Raw genomic sequence first — 17,810 nt, 5'->3', positions numbered from 1 at the left:
CCTTAAAACAAACCTATAAAATAGGTTCTATCTCTTACTATAACTTATGGATGAGGACAAAGAACAATAATCTTTTTCGAGGTCACAGAACAAGCACATATTGTGCCCTGAATTCAAACCAGCTGGGTGACACCTCTGCTCATGCACTTAACCTTTATATTATACACCTAGAACTATTTTTGTTTACTACTGTGAAAGTACAGATTGCCACTCGATATTGTTTCTGCGTCAAAATGATTTGTTAATATTTATTCTATATTCAGTAACATTTAGGAAGGGATGTAAGACTATTCCCATTTTTTAGAAAGGTGTTGCATGCTAAATAAGAGTTTTTTCCACTGTCATCTAATATAGCTCTTTTTACAATTTTCCAAACAACCTGTGTGATTCTGAAAGCTTTTGAGATAATAGAAGAATGGTATACATGAGGTCGTCCTCCACCCCCAGTCTTCTTCATTACAGGGTAGTTTTTACACAGTCAATGTGCTCTGAGATATTTTTGGGGGAAATACTTTTTACATTTAATAAATATAATATATTGTGAAAGAAGCCAGCATATTAAACTTGGATAATGTAAACAAAGAAATTGTTCTGTTACTTGCTTGTTTGATTTTCCTTAGATGTAGACTTATCCTTCCTCTTCCTTCCCCAACCCATAAGAAATATTTGAATATGCTTACTCTTATGCAAGGTGGGAAAAGATATAACTGGAATGCAAATTTTGAGAAGTATCATGTTATTTTCTAGAGAGAGCATATTGTAGTGTAAGAACACAGTATCACTGCTGGCCAATATGTAACAGTAGACTGCAGGATTAGTTGGTTATCTAGCATGCAAAATTCAGAACTCTAATTTAGGTAAAATAAATTATAACAAATTTACTTCTAAGGTAAGATAAATCATAATGCCTGGTAATGCAAAAATGAATAAAGATTTTCTATAGCACACACATTTAATTTTCTTAGGGTAAATTATTATTACTTTGATTTTTTTGGTTATGAGTTACATTTATTAAATATTTCAGCTATAAGGTACCATTCTATTACAGAGTCCTGGGATGACTCACTGTTCTCCTAATGTTAATATGTCCATGTTTATGCTAATGACAATTACTCAAAAGATAGATACAATCAAGTAGATTGACCTAACATATGTAGTTTAAATAAAAAGTGAGAAAGGGTCTGAAGCATTTATGTGGGAGAAATCCCCTTGGATCTAGATGGAAAGACACGGTTCATGCCAAGAGGAAATCATCCTCAAATTGACCTCTTTTTTTGGAGCCACACAGGATTTTTGCACTTGTGATAAGAACCACCATATGATGCAGAATGGCTTACTTTTTAACTTTCGGGAAGTGCGTGATATACTTTTTCTCTCCCAAACACTATTGAAATGAGTAAAGAAATATACAAGTAGGTAGAGCTGGGTATAAATTTGATATAATATTAAAACCTGACCAAATATTTCTGGGCTTCCCTTTCTCCATGTCAGGCCCTTCAATATTTGCTAAGACTTCAGTGCATTTTATGTTAGTTGGCCTTAACTGTGCTGTTCTATTGTGTTGAAAGACTTTGCAACCCTGTTTACTCAGAAGATGTTCCTCATTCTACCCTTAAGGCTTTCCTGAATCTCCAAACAGAAGCTATTCATGCTAATCTGGCAATAATAATACATGACTGGTATGTCTTTAGGGACTTATTTATTTCTTATACTATTTTCTATATATCTTTTATACTGTTTTTGAAATGAAATGAAACTATATTCTCTCTCTATATATAAACATGCATCTTGTATGTAATCAATACGGAATACATGTTTTGTTAAATTAATGGCGCAGGAAGTTTTTTATTGTTTCATGCTTCACAAGTGTGTATATAGATGTGTCAATAAAATGGTGAGACATTTAAACTACTTCTGATTAAGTGATATTTACCTTGCAAGATGAGGCTGGACTCTGTTTGCTTTGTGGATTCCTTTAATGACTGATTTAAAGAAGAGGTAACATTTTAAAAGTGAAGAATGATTACGGAAGGTTAGTTGTGCAGGGAAGATAATCAGAGTGGCTGAAAACATGGGGAAAGCAGGGGTGGGAGTTAAATCACGTAAGACCTACTTTAGACCAGGTTACTCTTGAGGGACCCAGTTATACCATAAGTTGAATTATGCCAACTTAAGAACTATAAATCACATGATTTAAATTTAAGGCAGGTGTTGGACTTGACTTTTTACTCCAACACTAAGAAAGTTTTAAAAAATGCTGCTTCAGGATGTATCAGGAGAGGAATTAAGACCTCCAGCATGATTAAAATAAAATAAAATTTAGCAGGAGCTACTAAACTATGCAAAAGACACAACAGACATCTCCTCCTCATGATCACAGTACAGAACAGTTGCAAACAACAAAGACCTATTTTATCTCTGTGTCACACAGACAAGTGGCTTTACAGAACAGGATAGTAGTTGACTGGTTGCATCCAAGATAATGGACTTGTTCATCACAGTCGTAGTATTCATCATAGTAGAGGCAAGGGTTAGCTGAAAGAAAATAGTATGGTTTTACAACATTGTCTTTTAAAAATCTCATTTGCTAAGGAAAGAGACCATTTTATTAAAGGCATAAAGATAAATTTTTATTAACAATAGCTAACTAAATTTGATTAGTATAAGCTAAATCTGAATGCAAAACAGGTGATGAGTTAAGGTCATGTATGAAAGAAAAAGGTAAAATTTTTGTCTTAGTATGAAACAGGCTTTATCACAATGTTTTAAATCCAATATAAACAGATTGGAGAGGAATCATTTTTTTTAATGACAGTGTCATTTTGAAAGTATTAATTATGCAATTGCAATATAAAATATTCACACTTTTTGTCTAATTATCTAATGCTGCATCATTTAATGGTTAAAGATTTGCTTTAGATTATTAGAAGTAATGTATAGCCAATGGAAAAATGGAATTAAAAAGTACATATAGGATGGCATGTATAATCTCTCCATCCACCCAGAGGTTACTTTTGATTAATATTCTAGTGATTTTTTTCTCACCTTGCTCTATTCCATGGATGCACACACAGCAACATTCTGGTACATACAGAAATGCACACAAAATTCTCCAGTCAGTATGAAGATACCCAACATTTTAAATTTGTGGTAATAGCACCAAAAAACTTACTAAAATATTTTTTAACCTGGTCTCTATCACAACTAACAAATGTATCTATTTGTCTCTATATAAAGGCAAGAATAACAGTAATTTAATTCCCTCTCTCTTTAAAGATTTTCTGACTTTATTATGCAGTCTTGAATCTCAAATCTTGGTAACTTGATGGTCAACTTAATTTTTTCCATTGTATCTCTTCTCTTTCAATTGTAAAGTTTGATCACTGCATGAAATTTATAACAATCCTATAAATTTTAAATTTACATTTACGTTTTACTGTTTATTATTGTAATCAATATCCTTCTATGCTATATACATTTTCCTCTTCCTAAATTATTAAACTGATTCACCTTTCAGGAACTTGGGGAATAACTACAATAGATTTATCAAGGTGAAACAAGGAGATGAAATGTGAATGTTATATTACTGCCTGAACAATTGTATATTTGATAGTGTATCTCTGCTTCTTTTTCCTACAATTAGTAATTTGCCAAAGTCATTACTCCTTTTTTAAAAAAAAAATCAGTTATCTATCATTATCCTAGTTTATTCTCTTATGTAGTATTCTGGTGAAATATGCTATCAGTGGATTTTTTTTCTTTAGAGATAACATTTTTTTCTTTGAATCTATAAAGTGTTTTAATCCATTGTTTTCTTTTATCTGTTGTTCTTAATTTATATACTTTTCCTAATATTATAACTAAGAATTATTATTTTTATCAATTATATTTGAATTACACTAAATGAATTACATCTGCAGGTCCAGGTTTTATATTTTTAGCATCGTTTGTGCCCAATATGTTCAATTCTTGAGTTCATATATTTCTTTAATAGGTCTCATTTTCTCATACACTTACAAGTGAAGAAAAGCTTATGATATACATCTTCTATGTGATAGAATCAATCTTCTTGAGTAATATTTCTCTCTTTCCTACTCTTCTTTCACTTTGGTTAAATTGTTGTATCACTGCAGACATTGCTTTTCTCAACTAGATTTTAAAAATCTACTCAATTGCCATCCCCTTTTTCCCTAAGGCATAGATAATTGTTTGATTTTTTTTTTTTTTTGGTTGGAGGTGAATCTCTCTCCCAACTAAATTTTTTCCCAGAAATAGGGTATAAAAAGTGAAGTGGATACAGAGAAATAGAGAGGGATACAGATAGAGAAGTAAATAAAAAAGAGTGGCAGAGCACGGTGGCTCACACCTGTAATCCCAGCACTTTGGGAGGCCAAGGAAGGCAGATCATGAGGTCAGGAGTTTGAGACCAGCCTGGCTAACATGGTGAAACCCTGTCTCTACTAAAAATACAAAGAATTAGTCGGGCATGGTGGTGCATACCTTTAGTCCCAGCTACTTGGGAGGCTCAGGAAGGAGAATAGCTTGAACCTGGAAGGTGGAAGTTGTAGTGAGCCAAGATTGCACCACTGCACCCCAGCCTGGGCAACAGAGTGAGACTCTGTCTCAAAAAAATATATATATAAAAGAGTAAAAGAAAAGAGAAATGTGAGAAAGATATAAGAAGGAAGAAGAATCCATTTTCTTTCTTACTCTAAAAGCAAATAGAGTAACCTGGTAAGGTGAAGAAAAATAAGCCTCTGGCCTTTCAAGTTGGAGGTCACAGAATATTTTTCTTAGGTTTATTTTCTCTCCATAAACTTAGTGCTAATATAATTTATCTTAAGATTATTCTTAAGAATTAAGAAATTATGTTTGCAGGTAGGCTTTAAAAAAATGAAATTTTGCTACCTAAGGAAATAAACATAAATGACACCCATTTGGCTAATACTTCACTTTAGGTAAGATTTACTCAAGAAATTAAAAAAAAAAAAAAGAGGCTGTAAGGAATAATGTGAGCATCAGCTAACTTCTTAGATGTTTCACAGGAAGCACAGAAGAATAAGGATCACTCAGGAAAAACTGCATACTGCTATAAGTGGTCAGGCAGCCTGGGTAGTCATGGAGTAGCAGGCAATTGGAGAACACCCGTAAACTGAAAGCAATGGGACTAAATTATGGGCTGCAATAAGGGGGGCCAAGAACTTTTTAGGGAGCAGAGAAAAATCTACACTTACCTCAACATTTTTTCTTATTTGACTCAAATTAAGTATTTTGATCTATTGTGTGGGAACTCAAGTTCTCAGACCTAGACATTGTAATTTCCTTTGCCATAAGTTAAATCAATGGTCTGAGTCACTCTGGCAACTGGGGAGGGGTAAGCAGAAATAATTTGCATATTTTCTGTGGTATGAGTGAGATGAAAGTTGTAGAAAAGTGCAATATTTTTCAATGCTTAATTTAAAGGATGTATGGGTTAAATGCAAACAAATAGAATGTATAAAACTTACTGCAAAGTTTGTCCTCACAGTTATTTGGGCAGTCTGCACATGGAACGCCCATCTTATAAGGTTCATTCTTTGTGTCAGGATCATTTCCCCTTAAAGAATTTAAAAAAGTGATTTCATAAAACCTATCTGTGAAAAATACATATAACATTTTACAGTGTACAACCAGTTTTAAAAACAAATTGTGTAAACATTCTTGTAAAGAACAGTGATAATTTTTAAGACGGGTGTAAGATTTCCAGTCTTATAGCTATAAGTTTTTAGCACATAGAACCAATAAATGTGAGTGACATGAAAATATTTTTCAGGCAGTCTGCACATCTCTTTGGACAGTCGAGTCCTAACAGTACTTGGAAACTTTGGATACTCCCAAGTACAAGCAAGAAAACTTACAAGCAAGAGGGCTTTGGAGACAGTTACAATAGAACGCTGTTCTTCATTAATACCTATAAGGACTCGGTAAACCGTCACTTAAAAGGGCATGATTCTTACCAATGTTAAGAAGACAATCTCAAGTGAGGCAAACTAGAGAGGTTCTAACTCCATCTTTCACTATGTCATGAGAAACTTTTTACATGTTAATGTCTCTTGTTGAAACAGATGGTTTATATATAAGCGGAAAGAACATCAGCATGGATGAAACTAAAGTGCTGGGGTGTGGGAAAGAGAGTAGATGAGAAGTTCTAGTTCCGGACTAATTAGAAATTTTAGAAAAGACAGGAAGGGCTCAATGTCTTATCCCTGTAATTCTGTAATTTCAGCACTTTGAGAGGGCAAGGTAGGGGATTGCTTGAGCCCAAAACTTTGAGATAAGCCTGGGAGGAAAAAAAAAAGTCAGGCCTGGTGATGCATGCCTGTATTTCCAGCTACTTGGAAGGCTGAGGTGGGGAGGTGGGAGGATAGCTGGAACCCAGAAGGCCAGTGCTGCAGTGAGCCATGTTGACACCTCTGCACTCCAGCCTGGGTGATAGAACAAGACCCTATCTCAAGAGGAAAAGTAAAAAAGAAAAGACAATTCTAAAAACACAGTGTAGATAATTTCTGCTTCTTAATTAACATAACTTACAAAAGTAAATATTCTGGTTTTAAAAAGCCTATTAAAATCTGATATTTGTTTATCTGAGCTGCTAAAATTTCACTTTGAAAAGGAGGCTATTACTAAATTCTGTAAGAAATTTAGTCAGCAACTTGGACTAATCCTCAACCAAGAAAATCCTCCTGTCATAGATCTCCACGTTTTGTACTTTTCTCTTTTGGATCAGTTGAAATTCACTGCAGACCACCAACCCCTGCAAATACATTTTGCAAATGATGTGTTGTAGGAGCAAAGAGATTTTACTGTCTTCAGCACAATTTATATATAACTTGTATAGAGTTATTATATGATGATATTACACTCTGAGTCAATAGTGATAGTGGAGGCCCCAATTGAAATGTGAAGTATGGTAGTGTGTTTTCAAATAAATCACGTTCATTGATTTTTATTGAACATCTTGTATTATGCTACCTACATGGGAGACAGTGGTTAAGAACCATGCATAGAGCTCACTTTATGGAGGAAAGGCTTATGTGTTAATCTAGGAAATACATGTAGCTGAAGGAAATACATAATGACCTGTTACCGACTTTCATCAGCAGAAGTGATATTGAACTGGCATTTTTAGTCAAATATCAGGCTGTTCTATCCAGCTCTGAACAATCTCCCCTTTTTTGATAACCATCACTGGAGCCACACAGAGGGGCCTGCAGTCATCCTTGTCTTACTTAATCTTGCTTCATAATCACAGCTGATAGGAGAAGAAGGTGCACCAGACCCTCACTGAAACAATTAGATTAAATTTTCTAGAAATTGCAACTAGTATCTGTGATAGAATCTGTAATGTGTAAATTTAATTTTTAAAGAGAAGACATAATCAACTTTTTGACTTAATAGCTAAGTACAGGGAAAGATACTTGGCTCTTTACATTCGTTCCCATTTCAAGACTCTACTGCTTATCTATTCTTTTGGTCTAACCATACTCTTGTTTTGTTGAAGTAAATGTTCTTGTTTCTTTGCTTAAGCAAATTTGTTTGTCTCATATAATAATTACCTGAAGAATCAATGACATGTAGGAAGACTGTTGGTAAATTGCTCTGAAAATATAATGGAGTTTTTTTAATAAGAGAAAATGCAGGCAAAGGAATAAAATAATATATAACTAAGTACGTGTTTTCACGTAACTAGGAAGTAGCTGAGATTCAAACTATAGTTTGTTTAACCATTCATCTTTGAAGGACCTCTGGGTTATTTCCAACTCTTGTCTATATGAATAAAGTTGCTATAAACATTTGTGCACAAAAAAGCCAATGTTTGAAAAACTAGATTGGGTTACTTTAGAAGGATATATATGTTAAAAACGAATAATACGTACTCATGACAATAGTGACAAACGTAGAGATATTGAGGTGATCCTTTCTGGTGGCATGATGCAATGGCACAGCCAATCAGGTAAGACGAGGCCCAAACAATCTGCAAAGATCAAGAGTTGTTTATTACAGATTAGATATTTTACTAAATGACTATAATTTCAATATTGTCATCCATGGTTAAAAGTAAACATGTTTGCTTTTAGGTTTACTTTGGGCATGACTTAACAAGAAGTCATAGAGACAAAAGGATTCTCACGTGTCTAGATACCAGATATGCACCTACACACACGTAGCCGCACACAATGAAAGCCAGGTGGAGAAAATCAGCTGACAGGGGAGGGTGACTTGATGATTGGCAGTCTCTGTTTATTGTCAGTTTTCCTTTTTGAAAATAAGTTGGGCTTGTAGATGTAATTTCTAATTTTAAAAAATCCCAATGTTCATTTTCTCTGGGATAGGAGAGATGGGTAGAGAAATGGTAAAGGTACAAAAGGGAGTGTTGATCATTTTGCTATAAACAGGCTGATGTTCAAAGGGTACTTGAATGTGGCCTTTCCGTACATGGGCAGTACATGGCTGTGCGTAGGACTCATTTATCCCATCATATCCAGTATACTCAGAGATGATCAAAACTCCATGTCAACTCTCCATGACTCATTCTTATTGGAACAAAACACGAGTGGCTGTCATGAGTGCTGGCTCATTCTCCCCTTCTTGTCAAACTTATGTGGACAAGATAATTTATCAGTTTACATGATGAAGGCCGCTTGGTGGTTATATAAAAATCAAAGCTTGGAAGAAACTTTTCCTTATTGGTCAGAGAACAGGCATAGTGTAGAGTACATAGCATAAAGTTGGCTTTTGAGGAAAAGTGGCCCAGGTTTAAATTCCATCATTCACTTCTTGGGTAGGGTGAACTTCGAAATTTTATTTATGTCTCAGAGTTTCATTTTCTCAGCTTTAAAATGGGATACAACAATGCTGTCCTCTGCATTACAAGTGAATGGTGGGATTAAACACTCAAATATCTAAGTGGTTAAAAAAGCGATGTTTTCAGTAAATGTGACTGTTCCCACTTGCCTTCCCTGCCCTACATGAACCTGGGTAGTTTTCTCACAGCTAGTCCTAGAGACTTTTCTGACATTTCCGTTCATGCTCTTGATTTGAGAACATGTTTGCTGTGACTGTTTTAGATGAAACATTGTTTTGCCTTTACAAAGAGAGTCATGCATGGGTGTCAATCTCTCCACACTGTATGGCTTTTAATTACCTGCTGCTAACCTAAGCTTTTACTAAAACTATTGCTCTAACTAGGAATAAAAATTTTTATGGTGTAGATTCTTTGTTTGCAGGTCCTTATCATTTTCTACCAATGTGTATTTTCCATAAGAGACCCTGTTGAACTCAGAATCTAATGGAGTGCATAACTAGAAATATAATTTTAATAAAAATGCAGCTGAACATCTGTTTTGCAATATTCTCAATATACGTTAATTGGTAATAAGATTATTGAAATTATTCATTTGTTCCTTTAACCCATAGCAAAGAAAAACTGAAAATGAAACTTTTTTCATTAGGTCTTCAGACACAAACGATTTTAGAAAAAGAGCTTTTATTTTGCAAAACTTTTCTTTTTTTTTTTTTTTATTGCATTTTAGGTTTTGGGGTACATGTGAAGAACATGCAAGATTGTTGCATAGGTACACACGTGGCAGTGTGATTTGCTGCCTTCCTCCCCTTCACGTATATCTGACATTTCTCCCCATGCTGTCTCTCCCCAACTCCCCACCCGCCGCTGTCCCTCCCCTATTTCCCCCCAACAGACCCCAGTGTGTTGTGTAGTGCTCCCCTCCCTGTGTCCATGCGTTCTCATTGTTCAACACCCGCCTATGAGTGCAAAACTTTTCTATGAACATACTAATGTATTTACATGAGGCTACAGAAAATGTCAGAAAATATCTGGAAAGACCTTGTAGTATATTCCCCCACTAGGCCTGCTGTCATGGGCTTATTCAACTTCAAATTAACGTTCTCGTTGTTCAGTTCATTCTGCTTGGAACCCTATCATCTGTTCCTTGCCCTTCCCTGCCCTCACCTGCTTCTGATTTTTAGAACATCATGTGAAATGAAGTTCCCATCCCTCAAGTGCATATGAAAGACTAAGAGCTGTGTAAATACTGCTGGACTAGGATTCAGACCTGGGTTCTAGTCCCAGCTCCTCCATTACTAGTCATGAAAGGAATGCATAACTGGTGGATTGTAAAATGTTTCTGTATGCTACTGAGTTAAATTTTAAGCAAATGAAAGCAAATTTATTTGATTTCATTGTCCTAATTCCTTGGAAACAGGAAATGAGATAAATTATTGTGATAAAATGTGTTCTATTTTGAAAGTGATGCTGACTGACTTTGAAGGAGACAAATTAAGATTATTCAAAGGTTGTAGAATTCAGTTAATATATCACAGTGATAAGATAATGCTTTTGTGATAAAATTGTGGGTTAGTTGACTTATATAGGAAATAGAAGGCTTGAATCAAGGCCACAAATTTGTTAGATTTTTAGCTTTCTAGATATTCATTTTATTTTTATCTTCTAATCACTTTATAAGGTAAATTATATGATGAAATAGTTTAATGTTAAGATACTCCTGGATTCTTGCCACATATCCTTTGTGTCTAAGTGTATCAATCTTAAAAGAAAATGCTATTTACTGATGTTTTATTTAGGTTTCTGCATTAATTTCTGTGATTATGCCTCTGGTTTTTAAAATGCTTTATCTTCATTGGCTTTTAACATCAAATTTAAGTAGGCTTTATTTCAAGTAGATTTTTATTTTAGATTTTATGAAACTTACCAATGGGCACATGTGAGAACATAGTGAAAGGAAGCAGTCTGCAAGCCAGAAAAAGAATCCTTTCAAAAAACTAACCATGCTGACACTCTGATCTTGAACTTCCAGCCTTCATAAATTCAAGAAAAGAAATATATGTTGTTGAGGTCATTCAGGAATGTGATATTTTGTTATGGTAGGCTGAGCACACTGAAACAGATTTTGGTATCAAGAACTGAGATGCTGCTGTAACAAATACCTAAAAATGTGGAAGCAGCCTTGGAATTGGGTAATGGGTACAGACTGGAAGTTTTCAAGTGCATGCTATAAAAAATGTAGATTTCCTTGAAGGGATTGTTGAGAGAAATAATGGCATTAAAGTCTATTCTGTCTCAGATATAAAGGAGGGTCATGTTACTGGAAATTGGAAGAAAGATAATCTTTGTTACAAAGTAGCAAACAAAATGGCTGCTGCCTTGTCTTCTAGTGTTTTGTGGAAGACAGAAGTTATGAACAACAAACGTGGATATTTAGCTGAGGAGATTTCAGAGCAAAGGGTCGAAGGAGTGGTTTGGTTTCTCCTTACCACTTATAGTAAACTACAAGATGAGAGAAAGAAATTGAAGAAATCTTTATGCAAAAAAGAACCAGAACTTGAAGATTTACAAAATTACTAGCACATCTATATTGCAGAAAATGAGAAAGTATTTTCAAAAGAATACCCTAAGGATGTCGCTGAACAGCAGTTTGATAAAGATACCATGGATATGATTTACAAATTTAATCATACATCTCAGCAGAAATAGAGGCGTGATTATACAGCAGAGGTACTGCCAGTGTGAACTAAAGTGCACAGAGAAACAGACCTAAGTGAAGGAAGAAAGGCTGTCAGACTTCTTAGTCTCTTCAGAATGAAATGATAGATGTATTTTATTGCAAACATGCTTTGTCCTTCAAGAAAAGGGAAGAATGAATTCCCAAATGTTTCAAAGATCATGATGGCTGCCCTTCCCACTACAGGTCCAGGGGCACGGTTCCTTCCTGCTTAGTTTCAGAGTATTGTCTCTTTAGGTGATCTCTGAAAACAACCATGTTAGCAGGGCCTCTTTAGAGAGTCATTTGATGAGCTGCCTCACTGGGCTAAAGGGAAAAGACTGCCCACAGAGCCATGGCAGCCAAAGACTGCCCCCAAGTTGGCCAAGAGTGCAGAGCGTAAAACCAAAGAGAATTATTAACAAGCCTTAATGTCACATGACATTTCTCTTGCTAGGTTTTGGACTTGCCTGGGACCCATCACTGCTTCCTTTTCTATTTTTCTCTTTTGAAGTGAGAATGTCTATCTGATGCCTGTCTTTCAATCTTACTATGGAAGTAAATAAATTTTCTTGTTTCATAGATTCACTGATGTGAGAAATTTTACCTCCGGATGAACCACACCTTGAATCTCATGCATTTAGATAATATTCAGATAATATTTAGATAAGACTTTGGACTTTAGACTTTAGAGTTGATGCTGGAATAAATTAAGAATTTGAGGGCACTTGGGATGGAATGAATGTATTTTGCATGTGAGGTGAAAATACATTTGTTGGGAAGGGGCAATACTGCAATGTTATGAGCTGAATTGGTCCCCTAAAATTCATATTCTGTACCCATAACTTCCATCCATTGTAGCTGTATTTAACAATAGAGTTTGTAATGAAATAATGTTAAATAAAGTCATATGACTTGAGCCCTGTTCCAATAGGATTTGTGTCCTTACAAGAAAATATGCTAGACAGCTTGCTCTTTTGATCTCTCTTGTCTCTGTCTCTATCCTTGTCTCTGTCTGGCTCTACTTTTGAAGTGGGGAAAGGCTGTGTTAGGACACTGTGAGAAGGTCCCAGGCAGAAAGTTTTCACTAGACACTGTGTTTTATCAGGATCATAGACTTCCAGTATCCAGAATGTGGGAAAATAAATTTCTATCATTTAATCCACCCAGCTGTGGTATTTTGTTACAGCATTCCAAGCAGATTCAAAAACAAAGATGTGAAGAAATTGCACATTTTGTAAATTGCTGGTGGGAATGTAAAATGGTGCAGCTGCAGTAGAAAATATAACAGTACTTCAGTTTTTCAAATAATAAACATAGTATTCATATGTGGTCCAGTAATTCTTCTTCTTGGCATATCCCCAAAAGAATTGAAAGCAGGCACTCAACCAGATATTTTCACACCAATGTTTAAGACAGTATTATTTACAATAGCCAAAAAAAAAATGGAAACAACTCAAATGCCCATCAGAACAGACAAGCAAAATGTGATATATACATACAGTGAAATACTGTTTAGCTACAACATGGATGATCATGAATTTAATACATTATGCTGAGTGAAATAAAGCAGACACAAAAGGACAAATACTGTATGATTCCAAATGTATGAGGTACTCTGAGTAGTGAAACTCACAGAGACAGAAAGTAGACTGGTGTTTGCCAGAGGTTTGGGGAGGTAGAATGAGGAATGGAGAGGTATTCTTTAATGAGCACAGAGTTTCAGCTTGGAAAAATGAAAACATTCTGCTCATGGGGTTGCACAGCAATTTGAGAGGACATATTGCCACTGAACATTCATACTACATTAATGCTGAACATGAAGCCATTTAAAAATGGTTAAAATGCTAATTTTTAAATGCATATTTTACCACAATAAAACTGAAGTTAGAAATCAGGAGGTTTTCTGTATTATAAGGTACCATTATTTTCACTTTTTACACACACCGCAAATGTCAAATGAGATTGATGTCTCATGATTTTGTGACTTTCTGGAAAATCTAGTGAGTAAAGAAGGAAACTAAGAGGTTAGGCATCTTCTCTAAGCCATATTTTGAACAGAACCCTTCCTTCTATTTCAAATTGTAAGAGGAACTCGGTAAATTGAGTAAAAATTGCCATGAGAAGGTGGAATGACTTTCCATTGTTTCTTGCTTACGTTTCCACATTCATGCTTATCTCTCAAACAATGTGTGTGCTTGCCAGCACACAGGTTACCTGAGTGTAGTGGTCAGTCGTTATGCCGTCATCTGCTGACGTCCATTGACCATGTTTGAAATACTTAGACTCACTGTGCCAAACTCCAATTACAGTTGACCATGATACAGGATAAGGTGTCATATGCATATTTTCTCCACAAAAGGTATCTGAAATGAGAAATGGGCTGGTCATACTCTGAACAAATTGGAAGTACTATGCAAGGAGACTTTCCTCATTTTTATTTTACGAATGGTTCGCTGATCATCTTGATAACATCTGCTGTGAGGGAGTAAAATCAGTTGTATCCCTGCCGAAAGCCTTTTTCCTCATTGATGAGTGAGCATGTGGTACTCAGGTTTGGTGAAAAGTTGATAGTAGATAGTGAACAAGTTTTGAAATCAAATCAATCAACATTTCATTCTCTGCTGCTTCCAAGCTGCTGGAGATAGGTAAAACCAAATCAGAGAAGCCTAAGAGTTTTAACAGGGTCTATGGCTTAATGGAAGCTACACACAGGTATTCATAAGACAAAGATGTTGAATAGACATTTTTTGTTTTTTTGTTTTTTTTTTTCGTTACCCAGGCTGGAGTACAATGGCGCGATCTCGGCTCACCGCAACCTCCGCCTCCTGGGTTCAGGCAATTCTCCTGCCTCAGCCTCCTGAGTAGCTGGGATTACAGGCACGCGCCACCATGCCCAGCTAATTTTTTGTATTAGTAGAGACGGGGTTTCACCATGTTGACCAGGATGGTCTCGATCTCTTGATCTCGTTATCCACCCGCCTCAGCCTCCCAAAGTGCTGGGATTACAGGCGTGAGCCACCGCGCCCGGCCCCGACATTTTTTAAATTTAGCCATTCATTTACGGTGTGGGCTTTTGGTTGAACATGGTATTCAGGAGTATCTGCCTTTTCCTAATGCAGGCAAGAACCATGTTGCTAATTCCCTGCTCGAAAGCATTGGACTAAGATTTCAAATAATTTGTAGATATAAATGTGAATTAGCACTTTTAAAAGATCTTAATTATAACAAAGATTATCATATTAAAATATAATGTTTATTTGTGAAGGAAGGCAATATAGTTTGGGTGTCCCCTCCAAATCTCATGCTGAGATGTAATCCCAGTGTTGAAGGCGGGGCCTGGCTGGAGATCTTTACATCACGGTGGTGGATTCCTCATATAGCTTGGTGCTGTCCTCATAATGGCGAGTGAGATCTCACAAGATCTTGTTGTTTAAAAGTGTGTGGCACCCCCCGACTCTCTCTCTTTGCTTTCTCTCTCACCATGTGAGACACTTGCTCCTCCTTCACCTTGCGCCATGATTGTAAGCTTCCTAAGGTCTCTCCAAAAGCCAAGCAGATGTGGGTGCCATGCATCCTCTACAGCCTGCAGAGTCGTGAGGTAATTGAATCTCTTCTTAATAAATTACCCAGGTTCAGGTGTTTCCTTATAGCAACACAAAAACAGCCTAATACAGAAGTACTAATTTTTTTTTAGATTTCCTGGAAACTAGCAGTAAGTTACCTAATTCATATAATTTATATGCTTTAAGATGGGCTCATTTTTGAGCACCTGAAATTGTCTTATGGGCAGCTCAACAGGGTTGCATATAACTTATTTCTCAACTACATTATTGTTCCAAATAATGGAACAGATCCCCATGGTGCTACTGTTGAGTAGCTGAGGTGACTACTCCGAATGGAGACCTACGTCTCTACTCTTCTGCCATACTGAGAGCTTTCATTCATTTTTCCTGATGCTAAGAACTTGGGATCTGAAAATGTAAACATATAAACCTTAAAAGAATTAATGAGTTAAAATACCATAGTAGTTCACGATTCACTGCCGTGTATGACCCAGTGCAAATAAAGAAATCTAGATGACTTAATTTACTCTCATCAAGTTACTTAACAATCCCTGATTTACTGCTGTTTTTTGAGTCCAAAGGCAGATCATATAGATACACACTTACTTGGAAGTCTCCTCTCAAGTGGGTTACTCTCTGTCATATCACAATACCTTGAAAACATTCTGGCATTTTGAGCAGCCTCCTCACTCCAATTCTACAGTGGAAAGAAAAAAAAAAAAAGCACGTGTTCTAATTAATATTTTCATAAGATTCTAATTTATTGTTTCTAATAATCCATGAGATATAGTATCTTTAATTGTGTACATTAAAAATGTAAATAATGAGATTACTGTTAAATGTCCTAGTAGAAAGAGAAAGACAACAATGTTCATTTATTATGTTGGTCCTTGAATTCACAAATTCAAAACTTGGTAATAACATTCAGAGATAGTTTCTCTCTCAGCTGTAGTAGAGAATTTAGGTAAATGTTTCCAGGAAAACAGACCAGAGTTACAAATCCAGCCTAGTAATTTATTTGTAGTTTAAACTCAGACATATTATTTTATCTCTTTGAATCTCAGTTTATCCATCTGGAAACTGTTACCTTAATTTATGCCCAAAAGTTTGTTCAAATGCGATAATCCAAGGAATACAATTGAGATGTGCTAAATTTTACGTATTCAATAAATGATGGCTGTGATTAGAAGCAAGTTCACAGTCACATCTACACCTAAAATGATGAATCACAAAAATAAAAGCTAACTCCACATGCCAGAATCTGTCACTAATTCTGTGTGTATTTTCTCTCACTTTAACCTCACAGCAACTCTACAAAAGAAGTAATATTATGTCTATTTGTAAATTAGGGAACTAAGGCACAGAGACGTTAAGTAACTTTTAGGGGTCACACTATAAATAATTGACAAAAAGAGAATTTGGATCCATTTAGGCTGGCTTCAGAGTACTGACTTCTCAGTGTGCATCAGCTGTGCTGAGTTGAAGCATTTGGTCAGGTATGACTAAGTAACAGCTGTTCTCCCAATGCAGGAAGGGAGAAATTCTGCATCTGTGACAAATGATCTCCCTAACACTCTTCTATTGTTGTGGTGTGTATGAAACTGCCCAGTTTTCATGAAGAACTGAGCTTATGAACATTTGTCTTACCTGAGTTCCCTTTCCAGGAAACCCACCATCAGGCCCCCCAGATGAAAGCAGGGAAGTGAGGCTTTCCTGATCATCACACCTGTACAAGAAGACACACCTGCTGCCTGTTGGCCAACTCCTTTTCCTTGTCTCTTGTTTTTCCTTCCATCCTATATAAACTTTTAACTTTGGTTGGTTAGGGAGAGGGAGGGATTTAACAGTTAGACTGACGTCACCTGCAACAAAGCCTTTCTTCCCAGGTAATTGGTAATATTCATCTACTGATTGGCTTTCTGTGCTACAAGAAACCAGACCTTGGCTGAACCTCTGGTGTTCAGCAACAAATATATCCATTTAAAAGAATATCCTTATATGTGCATATAACACATTGCCAACAGAAGTTGTAGAGTTTGTTTTTACTGTAGGTTTTTATGTAAATACTTCTGCTACTCTTTAGAATGTTTGGAGGACTCTCATTTTCAGTATTGTCCTGAGCACGTGAAATATAATTATTATATGTATATGCTGCCATCTTGTGGTAGATGTTTAGAATTACCCTTGAGGTTGAATTGACTAAACCATGAGATGAATTAAATAACTCAGTACCTAGCACGGGGTAAAAACATGGTTTTGCAGGTTTTGATAATTTCAAGCAAAAAAAAAAAAAAAAAAAAAAAAAAAAGATTTATTTTAGTCATGGCTGTGTCTAACTGATGGAGTAGAGATGACACCACACATTGACCAGTGTATAGGCTCTCTGGGCATGGGGAATATTCATCACACTCACTAGTGAAGAAAACTTGCCAGAACTGGAACTTATCTGGTTAAAATGAAGCAGACTGTCTGTACTTTGAAGAAGCTGTATAGGAACATTACTTTTGATTAATGTTGGTGAGATACTTCTTTTTTGTGACATATTCAAAATTAAAATCAAAGCTGCTATTTATGATGGTACCAAAGGTCTGAATTCCAGCTTTAACAAGTGGCTCTACTTAGTCAGGTTCTAATATTATGTTCAGAAACATTTTTTTTTTATTTTTTAGAAAATCTCTGCCTGTAA

The 17,810-nt window shown here is 35.8% G+C and overlaps 1 protein-coding gene across 3 annotated transcripts in view; it reads right to left on the bottom strand.

The window, feature by feature from the left end:
- Positions 1–1,378: 1,378 nt before the first annotated feature.
- Positions 1,379–17,810, bottom strand: part of CRISP1 (cysteine rich secretory protein 1) — a 35,755-nt gene continuing 19,323 nt past the window's right edge. For 2 of the 3 annotated variants that reach the window (XM_012441520.2, XM_064360424.1), the window contains 5 exons: positions 15,731–15,821; positions 13,776–13,924; positions 7,917–8,014; positions 5,508–5,596; positions 1,379–2,535 (listed from right to left, as the gene is read on the bottom strand). In XM_012441520.2, coding sequence (XP_012296943.1) covers positions 2,408–2,535; positions 5,508–5,596; positions 7,917–8,014; positions 13,776–13,924; positions 15,731–15,821 — 555 coding nt within the window. In that variant the 3' untranslated portion in view covers positions 1,379–2,407. The remainder of the gene's footprint in view (positions 2,536–5,507; positions 5,597–7,916; positions 8,015–13,775; positions 13,925–15,730; positions 15,822–17,810) is intronic. The other variant, XM_012441521.2, reaches the window with a different exon arrangement.

Source organism: Aotus nancymaae, unplaced genomic scaffold (genome assembly GCF_030222135.1).
Source record: "Aotus nancymaae isolate 86718 unplaced genomic scaffold, 86718_ANA_hifiasm-v0.15.2.pri h1tg000040l, whole genome shotgun sequence".
NCBI classification, from domain to species: domain Eukaryota; kingdom Metazoa; phylum Chordata; class Mammalia; order Primates; family Aotidae; genus Aotus; species Aotus nancymaae.
Note: the sequence above shows the minus strand (reverse complement) of the source record. Positions and strands in the feature narration are given on the sequence as shown.